Below are 21,083 nucleotides of genomic sequence, written 5' to 3' on the forward strand. Positions count from 1 at the left end.
AAACAAAAACATTAAAGACATCGCTCCGTCGCCGGTTAAATTAGACGCTTTACAAACATTTCTACCAGGGTATGATAATGCGGAGGCAGAGTTTCTTTTTTATGGTTTCAAATACGGATTTTCACTTCAATATCACGGGCCGCGACAAACACGCGTCGCAAAGAATTAAAATCGGCTTACGAAGACCCAGAGGTAATTTCTGAAAAATTTTCGAAAGAATTGTAGGAGGGGCGAGTTGCAGGCCCTTGTTCTTCACAACCGTTCAACGAATTCATAGTATCGCCAATAGATCTAGTTCCAAAAAAGGACCCCGGGGAGTACCGCATGATACATCACCTGTCTTACCCAGAAGGGGAATCCGTCAATGACTATAATTATAGACCCATCTATGACATCGGTCCAGTACACACGTTTCGATAAAGCTGTTGAGTTAATACAACGTCTGGGTACAAATTGTTTCTTATTTAAAATGGACATCAAAAATGCTTTCAATATCATACCAATCAAGCCTGAAGATTTTCAGTTATTAGGGTTCCAATTTAACGGATCGTACTATTTTGATAAAACATTACCTTTTGGTGCATCAATTAGTTGTGCTACTTTCGAACGTTTTAGTACTTTTTTAGAACACTGTGTCGTTTTCGGAGTGAACTCCGGACTTCTAATTCACTATCTTGTGGATTTCTTTGGCGGTGATAAGTCTCGCTCACTGTGCAGTGATTTGATGTCCGTCCTTTCCAAGGTTATGGTCAAACTAGGTGTCCAAGTGGCAGTTGAAAAAACGGAAGGTCCAACGATGGTTCTAACATTCTTAGGCTTAGAGTTAGATAGCGCAAAAATGCAAGTCCGCATACCAATGGCAAAGATACATGAATTGACGGAAAAGATCAGCCAAATTCTGTCAAAAACAAAAGCAAGGTTGTGCGATATACAGTCTCTCATAGGTTCCCTTAACTTTTGTTGTCGGGTTATACCAGCAGGTAGACTGTTCTGTCGTCGGCTCATTAATGCGACATGCGGATTAACCAAGCCTTTTCATCGAATTATAATCAGGCGAGATATTAAGCTGGACTTGCGCATGTGGTTGCAGTTTTTTGCAAATTACAATGGATATCAATGTTTCACGATCAGTTTTGGCTGTCTAATGAGGATGTCAATATTTTCACCGATAGCACAGCAGGGGTGGGGCTCGGTTTTGGTATTTATTTTGAGTCGCACTGGTGCGCAGCTAGATGGCCAGTAGACTTGCATACAGACGGACATCACGATCTTAGAGCTTTTCCCGATATTGGATTCAATTGCAATATGGGGGTATATGTTACAAAACAAAAAGATTCAGTTCAACTGCGACAATGCCGCTGTTGTAGGTGTACTTAACTCATGGTCTTCGAAATCGGACAAAGTTATGACGCTGTTACATCCCCTTACACTTAAATGTTTGGAATTCAATATTTTAATCTGAGCATCCCACGTTCCAGGTATAAAAAACACAATATGTGACGCACTATATTGATTTCAGATGGCAAAATTCAGAAACTTGGCACCGGAAGCAGACGAGGAACCACAGAGGGTACCTGAGTACCTCTGGAATATCTTCAAGACAGAGCAATCTTCATTCAGATGTTCATTTTTTTTATTTTATAAAAACAAATGTTTTATAAGAAATGCTTAGCGTATCATGGTTCTTTTGTTTTGAAGCGTTACCTACAACAGGGTACCACAACCAAGAAGTGTATCTAATTATCGGAGCCTTTTGTTGGAATTTAACATAATTAGAAAGATTTTGATGTCACATGCAAATGCCCTAACCACAAGGCCACTGTGATGAAAGCATGTGTATATTTACACCCACTTTGACTATCAATCTGGTGCCCAGCTTGCACACATACCTTCATGGTTCCCTGCAGCACATCCTTGCTGGCCTGAATGAGTTTGCTGCGGGCCTCCTTGCTGGAGTTTGAGGCCTCCAGTCTCTCAGATGCCACATACAGATTGGAACTGGACAGCTCCAACACTTCACACGCACTCAGCATCTGAGCTCTGAACTCCTGTAAAAAAGTCAGCCTTTTTCTGGGAAATTGTGGCTCAATGTGTCAAGTGTCATCTCAGATAAACCTGTGCAGTCTGCACAGGCTTTTAAGAGACGACACTTTCTGCTTTAACTGGATTTTTGGTTAGAAGTGACTGCCTTTATTGAAAAACTCCATAAAAGCTGAAAGTGTTGTCTTTGATAAGCTTTTGCAGAATGCACGGCTAATCTCAAGAACGCACTTTAGGCACAAATGTGTCTTCTTCTGAGAAAACTGGGCTTAATTCATGTGCGTAAAGTGTCGACCCAGATTAGCCTGTGCAGTCCGCACAGGCTAATCAGGGACGACACTTTCCGCTTTAATGTTTTTTTTAGTTTCAAGGAAGTCCCTCCTTACCGAAAATCAAGTTTAGGCGGAAAGTGTCGTCCCTGATTAGCCTGTGCGGACTGCACAGGCTAATCTGGGACGACACTTTACGCACATGAATTATGCCCAGTTTTATCAGAACAAGACACATGTATAAAGCCCTGTTTTCACAGAACGAGGCTCACAGTAATTGAAACACTATTTCAATTAATAACTTCAGTTGTTGTAGTTTAATTACTTATTCAAATTCTACATATCCTGTCGGACAAAAATATATCAAACGCAGTTTTTCCTTGGATATATGATGTAGTTTTGGAATCTTTAAAAGTGTTTTTTGTACATGAAGTTACAATGACATCAACACACATACTATCCAAACGTATACCTCCAATGTCTTTGACAATGGACTAGCGGGTAACTGTCAATCAATGACTGAAATGACCAATCATGGCTTGATGTTTGTAGCGGTAAACAAACACTACATTTTGCATAATCCAATCATATAAGTGTAAACACTTTTTACAAAGCCTTAGACAAACAACAGTAAGGCATGGCTATAAATTTATGTTAAATAGCCTATGAGTCAACAAATTTGTAAATTTTCCTTAGATAAGTGATGTAGTTTTGATAACTCTAAAATTTCTGACCTGTTTTAAATTACTGCATGATTTAACAAGAGATGCGTTTGTCAGATATACAATGCCCCCTTCAGCGCCACTTTGAAGCCATATAAATATATAGACCTTTGACCTAGACCTTTCACCACTCAAAATGTGCAGCTCCATGAGATACACATGCATGCCAATTATCAAGTTGCTATCTGAAGCAACAAAGAAGTTATGAGCATTTTTCGAAACCTAAACGCGAAACCTAAACACAAATTGTCACAGAAGGACAGATGGACAGACAGACGGACGGTCCGATCACTAGTATATACCCTCCTTCTGGGGCATAAAAAGGAGATACCGATAGACATGACAGCAATACACTCTTTATTATCGACTGCAGAAAAAAAGCTTTTAAATGTGATCAATTTCCAATTAACATAATTTTTTCCACACAATGGCACTAGGTCTTTGTTAAAAGAAAGAACAATTTATATATATCTAGCCGACATGGCTTTTGATAGTACTAATGTTTTATTTTTGTTCAGCCAAATCAAATAACATACAAGTACATACTTTCCAAATGTATACTTTAATTTTCTTTAATGATTGACTAGTGAAAAACTGTAAATCAATAACTGTGTTCAAAAAAATCATGGCTTGATATTTGTATTGGTTAACAAACACACTTTGCAGCATTATCCATTCAACTGTAAACCATTTTTAAAAACTCTTTGATAACCAACAATCGGGCATGGCAATAAATATGTTTTAATTAGCCAATGAGTTAACAACAGACAAAAAAGGTGTCATAGACCCACATAAATGGGAGAGGGGACACAAATATTTCCAGACTGCACTAGTCCTGCAGGACGAATGCCTTACATTTTCACTCGTCCATAAAACACACCACTTGTCCTTTAAATCTGTGAAATAAAAATTGCAAGTGGCTGATATGACTTAAAAAATCTTCATGCTGAAATTTACAATGACAACTTGCAATTAATCCGAGTTCAAACTAGATAATTATGTTTTTAGAAAATTATTTAATTCAATGAAAAAGAGTCTTACTGCTCACAAAATACATTTTTTAACATTACATTTTTTTCACTTGTCCTGTAGAACTAGAGCTTGTGGTAAATTCACTGGTCCTTTCAGGATTTTAATCGTCAATATGAGTGAACCAATAGAATTTTTGTCCCCTGGGGAGGTAGTGTTACCTGATCTGACGAGGACTGAGCCTGCTGCTTGGCAACAGTGACCAGCTTGTACGAGGCCTGCATCACAACCTTGGCGCAGGGAACCATCTCTCCCAGATGCATGTTGGAACCATCCTCAGACTCATTCAGTATTATCAACAGCGAAATCTGAAAATGGGCCACACTTTAGGAAAACGGGGCCTGTGAGTAAAGTGTCGTCCCAGATAAGCCTGTGTAGTCCACACAGGCTAACACAGGCTAATCAGGGGCGACACTTTTTTCCAACATGAATGTTTGCTCAGAAGAGAAATCCATTGAATGAAAAATTCCATAAAAGCGGAAAGTGGCCATCCTGAATAGACTGCAAAGGCTTATATGGGACAACCCTTTACATGAATGCATTAAGCCTCAAGGCTTATATGGGACAACCCTTTACATGAATGCATTAAGCTGCAAGGCTTATATGGGACAACCCTTTACATGAATGCATTAAGCCTCAAGGCTTATATGGGACAACCCTTTACATGAATGCATTAAGCCTCAAGGCTTATATGGGACAACCCTTTACATGAATGCATTAAGCTGCAAGGCTTATATGGGACAACCCTTTACATGAATGCATTAAGCCTCAAGGCTTATATGGGACAACCCTTTACATGAATGCATTAAGCCTCAAGGCTTATATGGGACAACCTTTTACATGAATGCATTAAGCTGCAAGGCTTATATGGGACAACCCTTTACATGAATGCATTAAGCCTCAAGGCTTATATGGGACAACCCTTTACATGAATGCATTTAGCCTCAAGGCTTATATGGGACAACCCTTTACATGAATGCATTAAGCCTCAAGGCTTATATGGGACAACCCTTTACATGAATGCATTAAGCCTATATGGGACAACCCTTTACATGAATGCATTAAGCATTGTTTTCCCAGAGCCAGACTCAAATTGATTTCAAGAGGATGTCGATTGACAATTAGCATTGGGATTGTATATTTATGTAATTATGGATAAAAGAAATCAAAAGATTGAAAAAGCATTACATTTGTTAGTGTCTGGACACTTACATGTACCCATACAGGGTTCGGTCTTCGGACAACAACAAAAATTAATTTTAAAACAGGGATTGAACTTTAAATGTTTATTAAAATTTGCTGTTTGAGATCAGTTTTCTGTTTCTGTTTGAGTGAAAGCAAAGAGGAAAAATTTGTTTCGGTATTTATTTTGGAACCTTATTACACTGTCTGCCCTTAGTCATGATCTGATGCATTTTATCTTGTATAAGGGACAGACAAAAAAATTATTACCAAATTTTTTTTTACACCTTACAGAATGGAGGATTTAGAAATCTTATGCAAGTATAAAGGTGTTATTTTTATTATGTAATACTGTATACATTTGTGTGACCCTTTAAAACAATGAACACTGTTGACAACAATTACCATTATTTGATATGTTGAAATGTATGTGTTACAAATAGAATAGTTCCAACAGTCAAGAACTTTATTGCTAAGTTTTTACCAAAAGCTTGCCATCTTGAAAACAGCTTTCTTGTTGATCGAGCAGTGCATTCCGATTAGCTATTCCAATTTCAAGATTTGCATACTATAAATAGCCTTAAAACTGACATTGCAGGTGAGGTTCATTTCTTGTGAAAAAATGTAAACAGACGATGTAGTATGGAGAATACTCATAAATAAACAATTTTGTGTTTATTAGGAACACTTTATGTACAATTTATAAAAGAGGAAATAGTTGATAAGAGCTCTGATTAATTACATGGATTTCAATAGTTGTTGAAAACCAGGAGTCAAATGACCCTGTGCTTGAAATTTTCAGGGGTCAAATGAATTTTTCAGGGGTCAAAATACTGAAATCTATATATTTTGTTTATATATATTAGTTGATTGCTCTACAAAAATTGTTTTGTATACCTTTAGTATATCTTGCTTAAATAAAAACCTACTTTTTGTATAATAAAACATACATTTTATTTAAGTTTCATGGTAACATTTGCATCAAAATGATGCATGGAAGATGATTTCCTTGAGTCAAATGTGACAAAATTGCAAAATGCTTGCATCAAAAAGCAGGATTCTGCTTCAATTGAAATCCCTGAATTACAATATTGAACTTTTTCTGCATTTCTGATCAGCAAAACGTTGGTGACCTGGTCAAATTTTTTCCATAACAACTGCATAATCTGGGAACGTTCTATCACTTAAATTCACGCAATCTCTATAACAACAACTCTAAAAGAACCCCACAACTCAACAAAAAATTACCATATTTGAAAATCGTTACATCTACATCATACATCGGCGCAATCACATGTTACCACTTTAGGCTACATCACAAATCACAAAGTGCAAAGGATTGGTGTACTGCGACCTAATTGATAGCAACACCATAAGTTGGCAACATTGTGACACTTTCCAAAATGGTGAATAGTACATACAAAAGAATAACAAATTAGATAACTAGGTTGGGGCTAAGGAAAAAAACTTAGTCGCCAAATCTAGGGGGGTCCGGGGGCATTCCCCCGTAAAGTTTTTGGATCCTAGATCGTCTGTGGTGCGTTTTGAGGGCTATTTCCTGAGCAAAATTAAGACTATTTTTATCTGAAATTAGCCCATTTTTTGCTTGAACATTTTTGTTCGCTGGTGAACCACTATCTGACATTTTGCAGCCGATTTTTTTGTTTACATAGACACCGATGGCGTAGTGATAATGATACATTAACACCGTTAAACAGTTTTCGGTACATGTGGAATTTAGGTTAGAAACCACTAAAACAGCCTGCCGTCTCGGTAGTAATTATACGACATTTTATGAAATCCAAACATTAATTATTTTTCAATGTGTCAAGTAACGTTCTGTGGTGCGTTTTAACTCAAAGAAAAACAGCGTCGAAAGACGTCATTTGGTGCGCTATGACTCTTCAAAAAATCCCCCTCATTTAAAAATATATATACTTTTTTATATTGTTTAATTGTTTTAAAACTTTCCCGTACTGACAGTAAAATCCTGACTCGAACGATTCTCCCATACATCCGTTTTCCGTTTCAACCCGACTCTATTACTGCATACTTACTACTATTCAAGTTTCTATTTATTATCCGATAATCCCGTTTATTCCGTTTTTATAAATCACTTTCTGGTAAATATTTAAGATAAAAGCAATTAATTATTTCTTTTGAACAAACCTTGCCATTTTTCTATAATATCAAATTAATTTTAAGTGACTATTTATAGATTTGATGAAATATTGCTCTGAACATGCGTCAATCCTCTGACGTGTTGTGTGCTTGTTAAAACGATACATGCGACGTTGTACATGCTGCATAATTTTCGCGCTCTTTTTAATTGAGAAAAAGATTCGACACAAAATAAATTTGCACTACTAATTTGAAGCAAGAATATTTTAACGTTGCGGTAACATTTTACATTCGGAAGTGTGTTTCTGATTAAAAACGCGTTAACGTCGACTTACGGGAAAGGGTTTCGGATTACAAATTAAATTATTCCCATTTGAGATTTTAATAAATATTAACAGTTGCGTTATGAATTTAACGATAATTTGCTTAAACACTTAAGTCGAATAAATGTTTTGACGGAATTATGCATGAAATTCACGAGGATTACGGCCAGTTGCCATCATCAGTCTTCTAAGTATCGATTATCGGACGAAAAATTTACTAGTGTGCGTAATTAATTCAACGAAAATTTGTTAACGCATTACGTGTCGAATAAATGCCAGAAAAACGTTATAAATGGACATGATGAAATATACATGTACTCAGGGGTTCTGAAATATTTTAAGAGTCTAATTGTCCACGGACAAGTTGGACCCACAAATTCACTTGTCTGTACCAAAGAAGTCATTGTCCGTACTTTTAAGATAGATAAAGGAAAAGGTCATTACTAATTAAGCAAATAATACAAGCATACACTTTTGTTAACTTCTATTTTAAATTATAAACATAGTTAACTAGAAAATTGAACAAAAAATACAAGCAAGATAGGCATATAATAAGATCACGTTTAAGTCACACATGATACTAGTCTTATTTATAAGACGCGCAAAGAATTTAGAGATACTTTTTATGTGGGCTAAATTCTTTGGAACTCCAAATATTACCAATATAAAAAGAAGCTTAATATTTAAGAGCGTCAACAAGTTCGACTAACATGATACCATCTCGGATATTTAATAATCTCAACATGACTAGACAATTCACTTGAAATAAAATAATCTCCTTTAATTATAAGTATATAATTATCCGCTAATAAAGGAAACTCCTTACGAAGTTTACATTTACACACATCGGCAACGTTTCAAGCCAAGGAAAATCAATTAGCCAAGACTCAAAAAATTCTTGTTTCCGCTTGGCGTCGTGTGTTTATCATATTCATACTTGGCTTTTCTCTTCTTTTCCTACGCCGAACTGATTTTATCATTGGTCTGATTAGCGTCATGGCTAGACGTTGAAGTGGATTTATTATATAAAAATGGAATGCAGGTCGTTAGAACATGTATGCGGCCATTTGCAATGTACGAAAAGTGTTATCTTAAAATTCTTATGCGTGATTGGCTGTTGCTATACACATGTGTGCTGGTTTCTCTATTAAAACAGGGACATAGGTCCCTGATTAAAATTGTTTTCTTATGCGTGATTGGCTGTTGCTTTATATACTCGTGGACTGGTTTACCACATTAAATAATTATTATCGGAAAATAACATACCTCCAGTTAAAAAAGTGTGCTAGTCCGCAGATTAATCATAAGCTATTTATATAAACTTCGTTTTTTATTTTCGAAAAATATTGAAGTTTCGTTTTCGAAACAAATTATACCACGGAAATTTTACTTGCTTGCCCGGAAGGGTAAATTGACGACTCGGACAGCATATTTCAGAACCCCTGAGTGTACTGGAATTAAATTGTTATCGCATAATTGTAACCGGGAGTTATTTGCACAACTTACTCGCTATAAGTAATTATTACTTTCAGTTAATTTCTTGTATTAATTACAAGAGTCATAGGTAACACTTGTTTACAGTAAAAAGGTGTGATTATGATGCCCGAAACCGTCTTTAATGTACTTTTTTATTACGTAAATGGTACAAATTCTTGCTAATCAAGATGCAATAAACTTTTACATCGTGCCCGACATCAATAAAAAATAATGGCCGATAGTTAACCCCGCCCTCATAAGCATTCGCGTAACTGATTGGACGATGAACATCACAGTTTGACAACTGGAAAGTTACCTGATACATCCTTGTCTGCATTTAAATGACTGTGTAATGTGGCTAGAATAATCTATACGCACGTCATGCTATTCTCTTATCAGTGGATTATCCATTACCCCATGTGGTGTTTATGGCGATTACTTGTGAAAGTAGGTACCGAGTGCTCTTTTAGATCAGGGAATATTGATACAATGATAGAGAAACCTGTGATTTTATTTTACAATCTTCACTTTCTTTCACTGAAAAACACACAGGTCGGAAAATTTCAAGCGCCCCGGGGACTCTGATTTCGAAATTGAAGCGCCCCGGCAAGGGGCGCTTAAATGGCCTGGGGAAAACCCTGGACTTGACAGTTAGACGTTTCCAATTCTGCATTCACGTCTGCACTATTTAAGACGTCCTCCGATCGCTAACCTAACATTTGGTCATTTCCTGAGTTTACATTATTCTGTCCGCTTTCTTTTATAAAGAATTGTGTGTTAATTTCTGTGGCTTCAACTTTCCATTTTCGTTCGCAGCATCTATTTTTCCGGGAATCTGCAACTCGCTTTCTAAATCAGTCTTTCAAGTCGCATAGCAACCGTAAAGGGAAGTTACTCTTATCTACTTTTTAGCCAATCAAAATCGTTGCTTCTCGGGAAATTAGTTTATAGTGGCTATTTTAATGCCATAACTCTGCCCATCTGATTAAATGACAATTCCGTACTGGTCGATGCGATAATGTTGAATCGTAACATCTATAGCATAGGTCATTACACGGCACGCTTCAGTGATTCAGTTATCACGTAAATCGCCAAGTAACCCAAATGTTCAAAAAGTCTGGTCGCAGTGTAAAGCGTGACCTTAGTTGCAATAATTCAACTCTAAGCTTTATAGCCCAATGGGCTGCTTAGATTTGCAATGCGCTCTCTCTTGTCCATGGGTGCAAAATGTTATCCACAATGCAAGGGTTAAGGAACACTGAAACTGCAAGTACTTATTAAAGTTTACCTATCTAAACCACAAACTTATCTGAACTTATCTAAATGGTACCATTAAAGCAACAAATAATTGATTTTATTGACTTAGGTTTTGTTTTGTACGCTGTATCCGCCATATTGGAAAATTGACCCAATATTGGTTAGGTCGCAGTACACCAATATTTTGCACGTCGGGTTATGTGCTCCAGCCTATAAAGTCGATAACGATGTGGTACAGAATACACTGTTTCAAATTTAAACATAAACATGTCAGCGAGAAAAGTGTGTTGAAACATCGTCGTGTTTTTATAGGGTGCACGCAAAGGATAACAACCGCAGGTTGCCATTCAGGTAAATTTAACATGTTTATGAACTTTATTCATTATTTTTCTCAATTTGTCTAGAACGACGTCTGTTTAGTGAAGCCCACGGATTCACTGCGCTGAACTGCACCCAAGTTTATGAAGGGGTACAGTTTTAATCCACTTGTGTATTTCCTGTCATATGTCCCTAATTAAGCCATAAACAGCTGTCGATTTGTGTGATTAGCCCCCAGGCATGTGTACAGACGATCTAACCTTCGTCAGCTTAAGTGCACGCTTCATTGACTGTAAGTAATAAACTGCGGTATTTGATTGGCTGAAGAAGATACATTCAACTAATGAAATTCATCCATACATTTAGCTATAGATAAATGTTTACAAATGGCTGCCGCATGAGACTTGTGAAAAAATATTTTTTCAATTTGTAGCAATTAAAGAGTTTAGACGAACGCAATGGACAATCATTATTATTTTTTCGGTAATTTCTTTGATGAATTTAATTGGTATTAGCTCTTTAGAGTGATAATCCTTTTGAGTAACAAGTTATTGCCAGTGAAATTCAACTGCACAATTAATGAATGGCAATAAATTTTTTTGGTTTTGATTTGGGTTTTTTACAAATCGGGCTAACTGCTTTGATGTTCATCCATAGTTTTTAAAATTAAAAAAGACTCAAACATGAAGAATAACTTTGCTATATGAAACTAAATCATGTTCTTAAAGCGTGACAACATCGAGGCAGCAACACCCGAATTAAACTACACAAGACACCTAACGACTCCCTTTGTTGACACTTTTGTGAACGAAATGGACACCCGATTCAGTTATTTGCAGACTAAGGCAGCCATGGGATTGAAGTTTATACCTGAACAAATGTGCTCCTCTCCTGTCAGTGCTAGTGACCTTGAATGGTTCAATGCTGATCTCCCTTCCCCTCAGTCCCTCCCTGCCGAGTTGCACTTTATATGGCAGGCTAGGTGGAAAGGTGTACCCAACCCACCTTCTACCCTTTAGGGCTCTGTTGCACATTGTGATTCCCAGCTGTACCCCACCATTTTCACTGTTTTGTCCATATCATGTGTTTTCCCTGTCACATCATGCGAGTGTGAAAGGAGTATCAGAGCCCAAGGACTTGTTAAGACAAAACTAAGATCATCAATGGGTCAGGACAGGTTTTCCGCTGTGTGCCTTCTTTCCATTCATAGGGACATGGACATAAACATTTTAATGTCAGGGCTCGCGCTGTCGTTCGCCACTTGAGCCATTTGCGAAAATATTGAGAATTTGGCTCAAGAAAAATCCGATTTGCGAAAATGCTAAAAACTCGTAAAATTTCATCGAAAACAGCCGCCATTTTAACCCGAAACTGGTTTTCTATATTTTTCTCTTTGTTTCAATGAAAGTATTCGCAATTTAAACAGTGAACGAAAACCGGTCTGCACCTGTATCGAGACATCGCTAGACCTTATTGTTATTGAAGTGCACATGGTACAATGTAGCTGGCAAATCAAAATTGAGCTCGCTTACACATGAAATGACGTTGTTGAATGAAACGTAAAAATGGGTGGAGCTTTGAATACACAGTTAATATTGTCGTATGCAAACGAAATAGCGGCCGGTCGCAAATGTCGTATTATAAGATTAAAAATGAAAATAAGCGTGACAATAAATTAATTATTTCCAAGCTGACTTTCGATCTTAATAAAAGAGTGATAATTAAATAATTAGTTCTATGTCGTTGATGTTACAACTTTCTGCCGATTTTCGATTGAAATGAAAAGGTGATAATTAATTTGATCGTTTTACTCACACACTATGCTTACTAACAGCGGCGTATTTGAATCAAAGGAAAACGTGAAAAACACGCGCGGTTTAATTGCAATTAAAGTTTAATTAAAGTTACGAATTTGTAACGCATAGGAAGAGTAATTCATGTTGTCTACTATATAAATGGAAGTAACCACTTTGTCCGTACAGTGTCAAACAAAGAACTGAAACAGAGTCTATATGCCAAAAGTTCATAAACATTATGGTCACAAGTCTGAATAGCAGGTTTTCAGACAACAGTGATGGGTCTGTCCTTACAGCCATGAGCAATCTATTTGAACCCTGTATCCCAGTCCCACAAATACACTCAGACATTGACACTGTCTCTGACTACTTAGGTACTGTAGGAATTGAAGGCTCACAGTCTGAACTGCTTTGCTTTGCCAATTTTGCAAGAGCCAGCCATAATTCTGGAAACAAGTCCGTGACTGACATACACTCTGCTGCAAATTTGGCAATTAAAAATGTCCATTCCTATCCAGCATCAGCAGAAGCTGCCAAAAGGTTGTTAGTATCCCCAGTGTCTACAGTTGATTGTGAACGAGGGCTCAGTAGGCAGAATGTAATCAAAACTGTTCTAAGAAATTGTTTGACTGTAAAAAACATCTCATGAAAATCTCAATTGAAGGAAAAGACTGCAAAGATGTTGACTTTAAAGTGATCTACAAACTGTGGGCTAGTAAAAAACAGCGCAGAATAATAATAAAATAATAATGATACATGTCATGACTTTGTTCTCTGTATATAGCAGGATTTGTTTGCAATGTATTTTGTATATGAAATGTATGCTTGTATTTAACATGTTCTCTGTATATAGCAGGATTTGTTTGCAATGTATTTTGTGAATGAAATGTATGCTTGTATTTTACATGCCCCCGGACCCCCCCTGGATCTGGGTGGCTCAAACATTTTTTGGGCCAGCGCTAGCCCTGAATGTTGTACCTAAGTTGACCTAGTAGGATATCCAACAAGGTTAAAAAGAAGGTCCACCCATCTTACACCGTTAAAAAAGTTATGGATAAAGATAATGTCTCCCACCACTTTAGTGGTTTGAGAGACATTTGATTTACCCCTGTGTGTCTGTCACACTTGATGTGAGAACTCAAGTTCTTATTTGTTTCACATGCACTTTTATCATGCAAAATGCCGATTAGATAGCAGGAAATCGCATCATTTCAAGGTGCCATTTCAAAAAAAAATTCAACGACGGAAGGGGACACCCCTCACGCACCCTCCCCTGTTGAGCCCCCCCTGTGAAAATTTTCTGGATACGCCTCTGCAAAAAGTTGGGCTATTTTTTGTATACCTGTGACGCGATAGGTGCGAGAACTCTTTGAATCGATTTCGTTTTTACTAGGCTGGAAAGCAATCCAAATGTAACATCCATTTGACAACAGATTTATTGAATTTTACATTTGAAAAATTAATAAATAAAAAAGCGTCGTCGTTACTCGGTGCTGAAATAATTTGATGTCATGAGGAGTACAACAGCGGGAGGTCAGAACGGTTCACGACGAAACACCTAAGCCCAAACGGTCCAAAAAGTACAAGAAACCGTAGAGTATTACTGGTTCTGTGATTATGTTTTTGACATTGACAATTACTGATTTGAGATGTTAAATTGACGCAATTGTAAAATATCGCTATATTTTTTCATGTATGTAAGTTTGAACATTATTCGCGATTGCATTTTTTATATGTACTAAAGTTCCTACACGCTTAGGTAAAAGAGCACAGTCACTTAAGTAAAGTCTACAGGATAAGTTATGAAATTTCAAAACAGGACAATATCAGTCTCATCAGAAGTTTGCCAGAGTACTAGCCCTCGAGACTGATAAACATCCTGGTCATGAAGTGGATACCAGTGTGTAGTTTGAATTAAGACCAGTTATATTAACAAGATCACCAGACCTTATGGCCAATAATGGTTTGACTTTCCTGGACACCACAATATAAACAATGGTCTTTTTGTGTTGAGCATATTTGTAATTTACTTAATTGTTACCATGCCATGAGTACTGATCAGCATCAGAAAAGATGGTTTAATGAAGAGTCTTTGGAATTTATTTACTTTTTCCAAGGACCTTTACTGATAACATTCTTTACCCCAAATTCCAATGAAATATGCCAAGCACTTTGTTGGATTTGATTTAAGAAGCTGTTGGGTAGGCAACTGAGCTACTGACCATACCATGACCAGCCACATCACAAGGCTTGATCTCTACCAACAAAGCTGACCGCCCTAACCACTAGAAATCAGACAATTTGTGTGTATATTTTCATGGCCCTTACCAAGCTAATTAATCGAAATGCAGTGAGTGAAAACTGGGATACATTATTTTGCAGCATTTATTAATTGTAGAAATAAATAAGATCACAAAGAAAACAAAATTATGACAATAACATACAAATTATGTTTTAACATCTTAATATTGTTAAGAATATAGTATGCACAATGATATAAATGCATGCTAAAGCATCAAAGACAAACATCAACATAGTGCTGTTTTTTCTCTTAATTATTTACCATATGCATGGTTCGTGAATAATCAGCAACAGCCATATACTAGACATATGTGTCCAATTGCATTTCTCGTATTTTACTGGTGTAATTTACATTAAAATAATACACATGTACAATCATGCAAATATCTATAATTAAAGATTAACATATTTAAAACATGAGCACTTGCTACTTAAATTTACAGTAACAACAAAACCAAGACTATTGTCAAGCAATATAAGTCCCCTATCTGCTCCACCATTGTCAGAAATTCCACCATTTTCAGAATATTTTTTTAATATTTGTTGCCATAGCAACCAGAATTTTTGACGAAGGAACAAAATGAAATGACCTGCATAATGTTCATATTGCCATCTATCCATGTTCCAAGTTTCATGAACAAATATTAAGAACTTTAAAAGTTATCGCAGGATCCAGAAAACCACCATTTTCAGCAGTATTTCTAGTCTATTTGTTGCCATAGCAACCAGAATTTTTGACGTAGGAACGAAATGAAATGACGTGCATAATGTCCATATTGACATCTATCCATGTTCCAAGTTTCATGAAAAAATATTAAGAACTTTCAAAGTTATTGCAGGATCCAGAAAAGTGTGACGGACTGACTGGCTGACTGACAGACAGACGGAGCGCAAACCATATAAGTCCCCTCCGGTGAAACCGGTAGGGGACTAACAACAACAACACGATTACATAATATGCGTTTTTTGGTTACAGTTTTTGTACAGTTTCCTCAAATATTTCTTTGCAATTAACAGAACTGATTTTGCTCTTATAAGACTTAGTAAAGCACTTGTTCATATTAAAAACCAAACAATGAATATGTTCAACATTGTTCAACTCTAAAAACGCCTAAAATGTACATCTGAAAGGGATTTCACCACCTCTCATAATAACAATGTTATTCTATTACGGTAATTATCAGTTAACAAGTGACATAAATAAATTGGTACCAACGAGGATTGGTTAATACAGACCCATTTTATGCATGTAAAATCCAGAGCAACACAATTGTATTAATTTGTTCCAGAACGGTTCTGGTTCCCATCCCATCATGCACTCCACTCATCCCACTTACACACACTTATATAATAACAATGTTATGGAGACAACCAAAACAATTAATATGCAAGAAGGTACGGACATTTTTTTTGAAGTTTCACATGTACAGTTGTGCTGTTATAGGTCATTTGAAATCTTTAAAATACTATAAACCATTACCGCTCATATCGGTTGTTTGTTCACGGGTTTGCAGAAAATCAATCTTGCGTGAGTCGATTAAGTAAATTATACAGGAATGCTGGGACACACCCAGGGCCCTAGAAAATGCAGCCTCAGACACGGACGTACAAACACCTACACATGATAATCGAGTCCAAAGAATCCACTGGTCAATTAAACACATGATCATCCTGTCCAAAGTATTCCCTGGTCAATTATACACATGATCATTCAGTCCAAAGTATCCACTGGTCAATTATACACGTGATCAACCAGTCCAAAGTATCCACTGGTCAATTATAGACATGATGATTGAGTCCAAAGTATCCACTGGTCAATTATACACATGATCATTCAGCCAAAGTATCCTATGGTCAGTTATACACATGATCATTCAGTTCAAAGTATCCCGTGGTCAACTATACACATGATCATTCAGTCCAAAGTATCCACTTGTCAATTATACACATGATCATTGAGTCCAAAGTATCCAATTGTCAATTATACACATGATCATTCAGCCCAAAGCATCCCCTGGTCAATTATACACATACTCTTTCAGTCCAAATCATCCACTGGTCAATTATACACATGATCATTGAGTCCAAAGTATCCAATGGTCAATTATACACATGATCATTCAGTCCAAAGTGTCCCCTGGTCAATTATACACATGATCATTCAGTCCAAAGAATCCCCTGGTCAATTATACACATGCTCATTCAGTCCAAAGCATCCACTGGTCAATTATACACATGATCATTCAGTACAATGTATCCCCTGGTCAATTATAGACAAGCAATACAGTTAAGCAATTTTGTAGGAAAATGTCAGAAGCTTCAAATGTAGCGGTGCTAATTAATTTGAACATAAATATAATAAACATGTAAAGAGGTGACACAAAAATAAAGTTACCTATGTGACTGAAAAATATGTAACAAAGTAATGCAACTTGTGTTTCACAACAAAACTGACAACAGTTACAACATTTCCTAATCTTGATGAATTATGCAAGTCCATGATTATCATTAATATGAATCATAATCAATTTGTATTATAACGATGGAAATTGCAGTCTTAATAAAATTTGATTATAAATAACATTCTTAACATGTATTTATAAGATATGAAAATTTTACAATGGGAGCTCAAAACGGCGCTTGTAAATACAGCCTCTTATTGAGACTTCAAGATACATCATGCTATACTAATAGCTACATGTATACATATATATTTATTAGTATTATCTATAAATATCTTTTTATTAACAAAGTATTACATATGAGTGTAAAGTAAGAACTGTCATTTCAATCAAATTAAACTAAAGACAGTTATTAATCAGAGTTTGTTAAAGCAGTTGGTCAATTTCAAATAATGAAGTGTCTGTTGACTAGTTACAGCTGTCTGGACTATGGCTGCAAACGATGGCCGCAGCATGACTTCTATATGTAGACCCCCTTAATTTAACCCCCCTTTTCTGCTCAAAAGCACATTTCAAACGGTTTGCAGTCCCTTTGAAAATCCAATAAAATTAAAGATCTTTCTTAATAGATTTAAAATTTAAATTTCCAACTAGTGGGCAGTAAACAGCAGAAAACTTGAACTGACTTCAATTTACTTGCAAGTTTTTCTGGTTTAATGCTGGTTGCATACAGCCATTTTCATTTTGCTTCTAAGCGGGAACATGTTAAAACAAAGTTTAGCTTCTAAAAAAGGCCAATTAGAGTTTGTTAATACAGTCGACCAGCTCAGAATACGGTAGTTCCGGTTGACTGGCTGCGGCCGTCTGGAATGTGGACTTGAACGATCGTCGTGACGTGTCGTCCGTCAGCTGACAGTAGAAATCCTTGGCTGCCAGACAGAAGAGGCGACGGTCGATTGTATCTATTTTACCCATTCTGGACAAGACATATGACAGTCTGAAATCTGATTAAGGTCATGTACAAACTTGTCTTTGAATGCTGTTAACAGACATTCATCAAAGAGTAATTCTCATGGTGTAATGCTGAAAAGAGGAAAATTATTTCTCAGAGAATAAGAAATCTAAAAAACTCTTTGTTCGGATAACTGTCAATGCTTATTACGAGTTGATGATCATTTTTATATAAGTGAGGTTTATGTGCCTATAAGAATAGTTGTTGGTGCAAAACAGAGGCATAGCAGAACCATAAGCGTTCCAGATATCTATGGTCTACAAATAACAATGAAATGAACCACGCCTCAATTAACATATAAAATCTTTCAATGATGCAAAAGATCGATAGAACATAAATAGTAACAGCATTAGAACGTGAAACACTTATAAACACATGCTATTTTTCGCACCTTTATTTGCATCAGACAATAGATTTACACGCTTTACTCAAATGCCCGAGTAATGGTTAGTCAATAATTAATTATAATTGAGCAATTATGCAATCATGCAGGGCAATGGGTGCGGCCATATTTGAATTTTGATAAAACATTCCTGACAGAAATGGAAGCCTGGAGAAAAAACGTTAGCAAAACCACCCGCGTTTATTGGATTCGGCATAGTTAAGAAGCGTGTCTTATTGGATTAATACTGCTTCTCCAAAAAGAAAAACACATGTTCAATCCTTTTAAATAAGACTCTGAAGTGTCAATCAAGCAAACACAACCCACTCATCAGTGTCCATTTGTACTAAAAGCCTATCACGTTACAGGGCGACCAGCTGACAAAATCATGTAGCCCTTCTCTTCTTTGTGGTCGCTCTTACTTTCATGTTAATTATCAAGTTTAGTAATCAATTATTGTTTCCACCAAGACTTTTTGGGCAAAATAAATGGTGAACATCAAATTGTTTTGGACATTTTTACATATAGCAGGAAAATAAACAGCATCAATACAAAAAAATATCCCCCAAATTAGACATGTTACAATTATTAGCATGTAGCAACATGGGCACGTATCGTATTTCAGACACCTTTCTAAACCTAAGCACAACTAAAGATGCCAGTGTGAGCCGGCAAGTGCAATTTTACTCCCCTGCTCTAAATAATTATTAGAATTCTGATACAATAATACTGTAAAAAAGGTTTGAATTTAACTAAGTTTTCACAAAGGATACAAGTTTCGTAGCCACTTGTTGGTCGATGCGCTGATGAAAAAGCAAGTGAGGGACCACATCGCCATGGCAACGGGAGTGCGCTGGGTGAAGTTGGACAGGGACAGCATCACCCAGTCACGCAGCAACACCTGCTGTCTCTGCTCGTGAAGATTACTGAACACCTGGTAAGTAAATAACAAGTACCATAAACACCCAGTCAGAAGTCGAGATTGTTTACCTCCAAAAATTGAGGTGGTTCATAAAGAAACAAGGGACAAAATTGTCACAAAACCAGGTTTTTAATTTGAAAAATAAGTCTGATAAAGGGAGAAAACTCAACCTGAAGTGATTGTCCATAGTAACCCCCCATTGTTTCAAAATAAATATATTTTTAGTCGTGGCGACCTTGACCTTGGAGATATTGACGTTATTCTTTCGTGCGACACACCGTCCAATGATGGTGAACAAATATGCCAAATGATTTGAAATCTCACAATGAATGACATAGTTATGGCCCGGACAAGCTCATTTATGGCCATTTTTGACCTTTGAACTCAAATTGTGACCTTGACCTTGGAGACATCGACGTTATTCTTTTGCGCAACACACCGTCTAATGCTAGTGAACAAATGTGCCAAATGATTTTAAAAACTCACAATGAACAACAAAGTTATGGCACGGAAAGCTTGTTTCGCCCGCCCGCCGACATATGCCGTTCTAATAACCAGATTTTTCCTTCGGAAAACCTCGTTAAAAATTGACATTCAGAAGATTGATCCCTGCAGGGACACTTTATGCATTTTGTTTGCCCAGTTTACCCAGAAGGATACTCAAATCATAATAAGAATTATACTGCAGCAATTATTACTTCAATTTTTATATATAAGAGCCCTGTCTCATCAAAGATATTACGACTGGTTGAAATTGAGATTTTCAACAAATAAGCGCTTAATTGCTTATGATCAATATGTTATGAAGCTTAAGTGAAAGAAAAAAAGAAAATGAATGAAATAACAGAACTAATACCTGGAACACAACCCTGGCAATCAGATGAGGATACGGCTGCTGATTGGACAGGAACTCTCCTATCACCTTGTTCATGATGTCCTGGGCGGGGAAGAAGTCTGCCAGGAAAGCAGGGAGAACCTGCGTGATTACTCGCGCCTCATACGGGTAGCCTTTCTTGATTCTAAAATAATACAAATAATTATTTAGTTACATGTACCACATAGCCATTTTAATATCATTTATATCATTTATTGATTATGAAATAAACAGTTAAATATTTTGCTACATTTAACACATAGTCATTGTAGTATTGTTAAAATATGTTTATTGCCTTAGTTTTTTTTTAAATAATAGAAATGCGTCCATTGCATGGACTATTTTTTTTACTGAATACCCATGCATCTTTCTTCTAATGTAAGAGGTAAACAAGAGCAGTCTCCATCGGAAGATATATTCCCCCGAAAAACGATTTTTCAAAACCTAAACGCAGATTTCGAAACCAAAACGCAGACCCTAAGTTCAAGGTCAAGGGGGTCAAAGTTTGTGTGCCTATGGAAGGGCCTTGTCCATATACACATGCATATCAAATATAAAGGTTACATCTGAAGCGACATAGAAGTTATGAATATTTTCCGAAACCTTAACGCAAAAGTGTGACGGATAGACAGACAGACGGACAGTGCCATCACTATA

General features: G+C 36.6%; 2 protein-coding genes across 4 annotated transcripts in view; both read right to left on the minus strand.

Annotated features, from left to right (window-relative positions):
• LOC127842268 (uncharacterized) overlaps nt 1-14,048 on the minus strand; it is a 74,721-nt gene extending 60,673 nt beyond the window's left edge. For 2 of the 3 annotated variants that reach the window (XM_052371697.1, XM_052371696.1), the window contains exons 1-3: nt 13,876-14,046; nt 4,222-4,368; nt 1,890-2,048 (exon numbers count right to left, since the gene is read on the minus strand). In XM_052371697.1, the coding sequence (XP_052227657.1) occupies nt 1,890-2,048; nt 4,222-4,368; nt 13,876-13,956 (387 nt within the window). In that variant the 5' untranslated portion in view covers nt 13,957-14,046. Of the gene's footprint in view, nt 1-1,889; nt 2,049-4,221; nt 4,369-13,875 lie in introns of all 3 variants that reach the window. The other variant, XM_052371698.1, reaches the window with a different exon arrangement.
• An 856-nt stretch (nt 14,049-14,904) lies between these two features.
• LOC127840623 (huntingtin-like) overlaps nt 14,905-21,083 on the minus strand; it is a 140,926-nt gene continuing 134,747 nt past the window's right edge. The window contains exons 57-59 of the mRNA XM_052369034.1: nt 20,409-20,571; nt 19,404-19,564; nt 14,905-18,233 (exon numbers count right to left, since the gene is read on the minus strand). Coding sequence (XP_052224994.1) covers nt 18,035-18,233; nt 19,404-19,564; nt 20,409-20,571 — 523 coding nt within the window. The 3' untranslated portion in view covers nt 14,905-18,034. The remainder of the gene's footprint in view (nt 18,234-19,403; nt 19,565-20,408; nt 20,572-21,083) is intronic.

This window comes from Dreissena polymorpha, chromosome 8 (genome assembly GCF_020536995.1).
Source record: "Dreissena polymorpha isolate Duluth1 chromosome 8, UMN_Dpol_1.0, whole genome shotgun sequence".
Lineage (NCBI taxonomy): Eukaryota > Metazoa > Mollusca > Bivalvia > Myida > Dreissenidae > Dreissena > Dreissena polymorpha.